The sequence below is a fragment of the Atta cephalotes genome (genome assembly GCF_000143395.1).
Source record: "Atta cephalotes unplaced genomic scaffold scaffold00011, whole genome shotgun sequence".
In the NCBI taxonomy this organism is placed as follows: Eukaryota; Metazoa; Arthropoda; class Insecta; order Hymenoptera; family Formicidae; genus Atta; species Atta cephalotes.
In genome coordinates this window covers 2,739,807-2,746,341 of record NW_012130075.1, presented here as the reverse complement: position 1 = coordinate 2,746,341, position 6,535 = coordinate 2,739,807, and the positions used below count along the sequence as shown (strand labels likewise).

At 33.2% G+C, this 6,535-nt stretch overlaps 1 protein-coding gene across 1 annotated transcript; it reads right to left on the bottom strand.

The window, feature by feature from the left end:
• Positions 1-753: 753 nt before the first annotated feature.
• LOC105617011 (protein ariadne-1) lies at positions 754-5,576 on the bottom strand. The gene is made up of 7 exons (XM_012198591.1): positions 5,367-5,576; positions 3,756-3,929; positions 3,609-3,644; positions 3,310-3,525; positions 2,681-3,238; positions 1,266-1,492; positions 754-1,173 (listed from the first exon to the last, which is right to left on the bottom strand). The coding sequence occupies exons 1-7, from the start codon at positions 5,574-5,576 to the stop codon at positions 1,092-1,094; spliced, it is 1,503 nt and encodes a 500-aa protein (XP_012053981.1). The 3' UTR covers positions 754-1,091.
• Between the last annotated feature and the right edge of the window lie 959 nt (positions 5,577-6,535).

The window sequence follows — 6,535 nt, the reverse complement described above, 5'->3', positions numbered from 1 at the left end:
AAAATAACTAAATAAAATTTATGTAAATCTTAATTATATACTTATATTATCACATACGTATATGTATAAAGTATTAAAAATCGAGACACAATAATGTAAGATAAAAAATTTACAACATATATAAAATATTAATTTACAAAAAGAAAAAATGGTAACAGTATTTTCTTGCAAGTCAATAATTGTAGTTTTCTACTTTTACATGCAGAGATGGAATATGGTACATGTGAAAAATATCACAAACTTGGCCCCCTTTAATCTGCACAATGTCAATATGAATATAATTGATATTGTAAATAATTTATTTGTAAAAAAATAAAATATATACAGAAAAAAAGGCAGAATTACATTTTTACGATAATGGAACATATTCTGTATTTAAGCATCTTTCAGTACACAAGCAAGAATGAGAAGAGCTATCAAACATGAATACATAGAACTGACGATATGCATATAGATAATTTAGTGTTTTTAAACATTGGCAGTTGTAGCCTGGACGTATTGTGGTCCAAAATAGAATAAAACAGTTGGGATAATTTATTTGAATTGCACCTAACTTATTTTAAACAGTTATCCTTAAAATATTAAAGGAGGAAGAAAATAAGTTTTCAGGATTCAAAAGCTTTCAATTCGCCTAACATCAGTAAAATATGCTAAATAAAATAGTAAATTTTTAGCGAAGTCACATTTACATCGCAACATGCTAAGTATATTGCGAATAATGACACACGTTCGTCTTAATGAATATAACTTTTCTTAAGATTTCCTAAAACAATGGGACATTTTTATCAAGAATCAAGAATCTACAATGATGTACAATACACAGCAAGCGCAAATCAAAATATTGTCCAATCAACTTGTTTGTGATCGGATTGAATTTTAATAATTTGAGTTCAATATTAATCATAAACGACATTATAGGTGTTGTGCCACAGAGCATATTATGTATAAAGTGCATACAACACGTTCATCACTTTGTGACATGCTCCATTTTTGTCTCTTGTTAACTCTTTCTTGGTTTATCACAGTTGGGGCAGAGGTGGGAAGGAAGAGGACTCGTATCACCCCAAAAAAATGAAACTAGCAAGAATCCTCTATTCCTTGTAATCCCACCATTCTTTCTCATACCCTTCATGGACATGTTCTAAAAGCACTTTTCTTCGGCTATCGCAGTATCTTTAAAAGCACACACACACAAATGTAATATTATTTTAACAAGAATACAAACAAAATATCTCATTTTTTTAAGAATAATACATAATCCTTACCTATATTTATCCTGAACCTTTTGTTTAATGTCTGCAAGATTTTCGCTCGTGATATCCCTTTCAAGATATTCAGAGAGGCACTCTGTGGCACTCTCCAGATCTTTTTGGTTATCTTCAAAAATCACAGATTGATTGTTCTTTTTCACATAATATGCGAAAACATAAGTGTACATAAGGGTCTGTCTACAGGAACACAAAATATCAACTGCCTTTTTTAAAAATTGTACCTGAAAAGAGAATTTGATATATATTAGTTATAATTTGAGATATATTACAAAATAATGTTGACAAATAATGTATGTACAATGACTATCAAAAGTTTTCGATCAACTATTAACAATTTTTGTTAATGTTTTTTTAGTTTATAATTCTTAATAAATAATTCTTGTTATAATCAACTTGTTATAATCAACTTACAATATTTTAAATTATTAGATTATGGTAAGCTTTGGTGATACAAGTCAACACAGGTATTGTTCTGTCTTTATTATTTCATGAAATGCTAAGAAAGATAGAACTGCATCATAGATAGAACAATATTTGTCGACTTGTCACTAAACAGAAAGCATCCTATATCATTAAAAAAATATCAATATACTAAATCTTTATTTGTAAAGATTTATTATCTAAATGCGATAAAATTAGTCATTGAAACTTTTATTAATCATATGTATATGTAAATATTATTTCATTCTTATTATTGTTTATACACACTCGCCTTTCAATGCGTAACTTTCTGTATATATTAGTTATTGCAAAGAATATTGCTCAGTGATCTAAAAATTTAGGGCCCCTTTCATCAACTTTTGGTTAAATTAATCTATGACTCCCAGAAGTGTTAATAGCAGTTTAATGTACCAATAGTCTCCTCTCTCTTCCTCTTCTGAGATAAACTGTGTTTAGTTATCATGTTGGTAATCGTGATGATTGAGTTAACCATCAATTAGTCAGAGTTAGCGAAAGAGGCCCTTAGAATGCTCGCATGAAATGCTAGAGATCCGGGTTCGAGTCCCGACGTAATATTTTTCGTAATAAATTCTTTACGGGTTTTAAAATGTATATAATTTGGAGGGATTAAGATAATATTTTAGATGAATTATGTTGAAAATTCAATAGTAATGATACGCAATCATATTTCTAAGATAAAATCATTTAAAGAATATGTATATGTATTAGTTTAATATCTAACTTTTATTGTCAAATGGCGTTTCTCATATTTAGATAATATTCACGGTCTTGTTTCTTATTATAAGATCTCTAATATATAGATCTCTAATATATAAAATATATTAGGGATCATAAAATTACTGATTATCCAGCATCCATAAAATATATAATAGTAACAATAAATTTAATTCAACTAACTTAAAATTATTGTAATTATTTATTATTATAATATTATTATATTATTATACCTCAATCCACGACATGTTATGTTGCTGCATTTCTTCCATCTTCTCTTTTACACTAGCGTACAATTTACTTTCAAACTTTAGTGATTGCATATGATTCATATATCTATTGCAATAAAATAAATATCTCTGTAAAGCTGATCTGGATTTTTCTTGCGCATCCCTGGCTACTTTAGCTTCCTCTTCATCGTAACGGTTGCAATTATACCAGCTAGAACCATGCGGTTCCCAAGGTCCAAGACATACCCAACAAAATTCAGTTTTACAATTTTGATTTTTGCAAACCATATGATTACATCCGCCATCTTTTTCGATAGTAACATTACACTTGGGGCACTCCTTTGTGTTAGCAGCGATCCAATTTGATGTTTCAGAATCATCATCGCACTTTTTGATCCACTTGCGGAGTAAATGACACTTTACAGGATCGTGCCAGTTTTCGCCACAGTGGAAACAGAAGATATGTCCACATTTGCAAGTAACTGGTCTCGCTTCTACATACTGCACCTTAATGGCATTATTGCAATCGGGAGAAGGACACCATCTTAGTAACCTATTGCACTACAAAGAAGAGAGATGTGTGAAACGTTAATAACATCCAATAAATTTAATTACATTCGTCAAATATTTACTTCGACAAAGCTATTGGTGATTAAATGTTGATATTTTAATTTAACTTTGGAATCTTTGACAAGTCGCATAACACTGGCATCGTCGACTAAAATGTCACACGCGTGAGCAGCACATGCTATTGTTTGTCCAACTCCTTCTTCCATGATCTTAGTTGTCAAGTATTCACCCCAACAACCGGTACAAAAACGATGTCCACATTCCAGACCAGTCATCATCTAATGATTTTTATAATGTTTTTTATAAAGCATTTTATTTTATTTTATTACTATTTTTTAAATAGTTGATAAAATAGACTTACTGAGGATGGCAAGATCATGAAGCAGATGCCACATTCCTCCGTTCCGTTTGTCGGTCTTTTAGGCTGTATTATAAAAATAGGTAAAGCATAATTTTTGCAGTGACTCGATAACAAAATATAATTGAAATAAACTATACGTACATTTACTAACGAACTTTGGGAGGATCGGCTCCTGCTTATTAAAGGACCCTTCCTAAACGGATTAATGACGCGTGCTTCGGCAAACAACTTTTCCTGATCACCATCGTAAAACCGTTCCATCAATTTTTCTTTATCCCATTTAAAGTGATTTAATAAAATACGTGTGGTAGTAGCTGGTATCTACAAATCAACACAGTAGGTACAGATAAGTAGATATAATGTTGTCTATCTACAACTTATTTTGAGAAAAGCAAAAGATCTAAAACATAATTAAAAAACACAGGCAATGGGAACAGGGGAAAAAACAGATTTCATCTATCAAAAATCATGTATTCTGATGAACCATTACACGGTTTCTGGAATTGTTATTACCTGTGTTTTTCAATTGTATCTCATCCTAAAGATCGATTGTGTATCTTAAAATTAAATAAAAATTACAAAAGTTAATAAATTCAGAATATTTATAATTTCATTGGACAATATTGTGTAATTTTTATCTCGTTTCAAGACGCAATTGATCTTCTGATTCTACATTAGTTGCAAGTTAAATCACAAGTTTGCTTTCCAATAGCCATTCTAAAACATTAATCTAAAAATTAATGCTTTAGATTGATCGTCGATGACAAGTTTGCAATTAGCTTACAATTAACCTTCCTATGATAAGATAAATTTTTAAGATATCCAAAAAAGTAGGATTGGATCTGATTTAATGCTATTTTGCTCATCTAATCAATATAACAAAATGGGTAAAAAGTAAATAATATATACCTTGAAACTTTTCTTTCTGTTACACAATGCACAAGTTCTATAATTAAGCGAAGATACTATAGGAGGATAATGTAGAATCAGGGTCACTTCGTCGTTGCACTAGGCAGATATTACATTTATCATATGATAAAGCCTATTGATTGGCTGCAAGAAAGAAAAGTTGTCGGATCTCTTTATTCTATAACCAATCAATAATTTTAAAATCTTTATCGTACAACAAACGTAATACCAAACAAATGTAATACCTAGCCTACACTAGACTCCTAAAACTTTCCATCTCACTTTTGTCAAACTTCAAATATGTATCTATTTCATTTTAAGTGCGACAAGTGTATACTAGTTTATCCAACAAAGAATAGACTTAATTTTATCCATAACTCAATCGAATGTATAAAGCCTATTTGAGCCAGCACAAGTATACGAATGCAATTTCTTATTTTATTTAAAAGTGTATATAATACTTATAAATGCGTTTTGATCTGTTTTGGATCCTCCTTAGTATAAGTAATATACAAACTATAATAATTACAATTACGATGTCATTTACATAAATGGTTAGAATATATTCTTCAGTAAACTCCTTTGCATCAAGAATATTCATCTGATCATTTATGTAAATACGACACACCATAATTGTAATTATTAATTGTAATTAAAGATTGCGAATTACAAAACACGGATCGAAACATTTATATACATCTTTGTATTATATACATCTTTAAATAAAATAAGAAATTGTACTCTTACACTCCTGGTTCAGATAGAGCACTTTATACATTCAATTGATTTATTCCCTAGGACTTGAATTGGAATTTTTATTGTAATTTATCCTTAAATTATGAAACTTACTTCGACAACAGTGTTGACTTCCTTTATAGAATCAACCATGTGCTGTACAATTTCTTCTGTGGAAAGTACTTCAAAGGGATACTCGTCGACATCGGTAGCTCGTTCCCGTGGATTACCAGACTCTATTTCCATAGCAAAATCAACGTCATCGCCGCTGGACTCATTGCCGGAGTCAACATCATCATAAAGCGTTTCCTCTTCCGAATCCATTGTTTCAATTAGCGCGCTTCTAGAGTCTTCTGCACTAACGTTTCTTTTATCCTCTTTCTCGAGCAGAGTAAACTATCGGATCGTTCCTATGGACGTAGCATCGACTGCAAGAAGCTCCCAAGGAAATCGTGCTGCGTTGATCCAATTAATGTTCTGTCCTAAATACGATATAAATGTAGTCACTTTAGGAAGAAGAAATTTAAATTTAAATATTAATACGATGTAGAATATCAACGATCGCGGCGGGGATTTACATTTTTACGTGTATTCGACAGAATTTAGAAATATTGAGAGATGGATCATATTTGGCGAATGCGAAGGGAGAATGAAGAGCGACAGAAAGGCGCGCGTAATTCCGCGCGAGATTCCGAAGATCCAGACGCACCTGCCGCGAGGAAACGGCTTATGTCTCCGTACGTGACATCATTGTTCCCCGACGCTGCCCGAAACAGCATCCGGAGCGGCTGTCTTTATAGATGCGCGCGCGTGATCGTCGACGCGTCGCGGGATCAACTATGACGCGTACACGTCCGAATCCCTCTCGGCGCGACGCGGGATGCTCGACGGATTTTTACCCGACGTTTTCGTTACGGAGAGAGAAAAGGGAACAAAGTCAGCTACCAAAACATCCGAGATGAACTCCGGCAGCGGATGCGCCAGCAGCTAATCTCACGGCGAAGCGAAAAGGTTCGCGCTCGGTCGGCCGATTGCTACACTTCACGTCGTACAGCAGACACTCATGATGGAAGAAACACTATATGGACGATGTGACTGACGGCCAAGTGGACGGACGGACGGACGGACGGACGAACGTACAACGTACCGCACATGCACATACACTTGCAAGAGTGATGTTTTCGCACTGTCAAGCTTCAGCTTCGGCGCGAAAATTGCAGGTCACGAGGCCACGCACCTAAATGCGGACGCGCCTCCGCAAGCTGTCGGAGGCGTCTGCTTTG

What these genes read in the sequence shown, in the direction of transcription:
- LOC105617011 (XM_012198591.1), bottom strand. Translation starts at nt 5,576, where the DNA reads ATGGATTCGGAAGAGGAAACGCTTTATGATGATGTTGACTCCGGCAAT. An exon ending in TCATGATCTTGCCATCCTCA is followed by an intron (nt 3,526 to 3,608) that starts GTAAGTCTATTT and finishes AAAAATCATTAG; the next exon opens with ATGATGACTGGTCTGGAATG. An exon ending in TCACCAATAGCTTTGTCGAA is followed by an intron (nt 3,239 to 3,309) that starts GTAAATATTTGA and finishes TCTTCTTTGTAG; the next exon opens with TGCAATAGGTTACTAAGATG.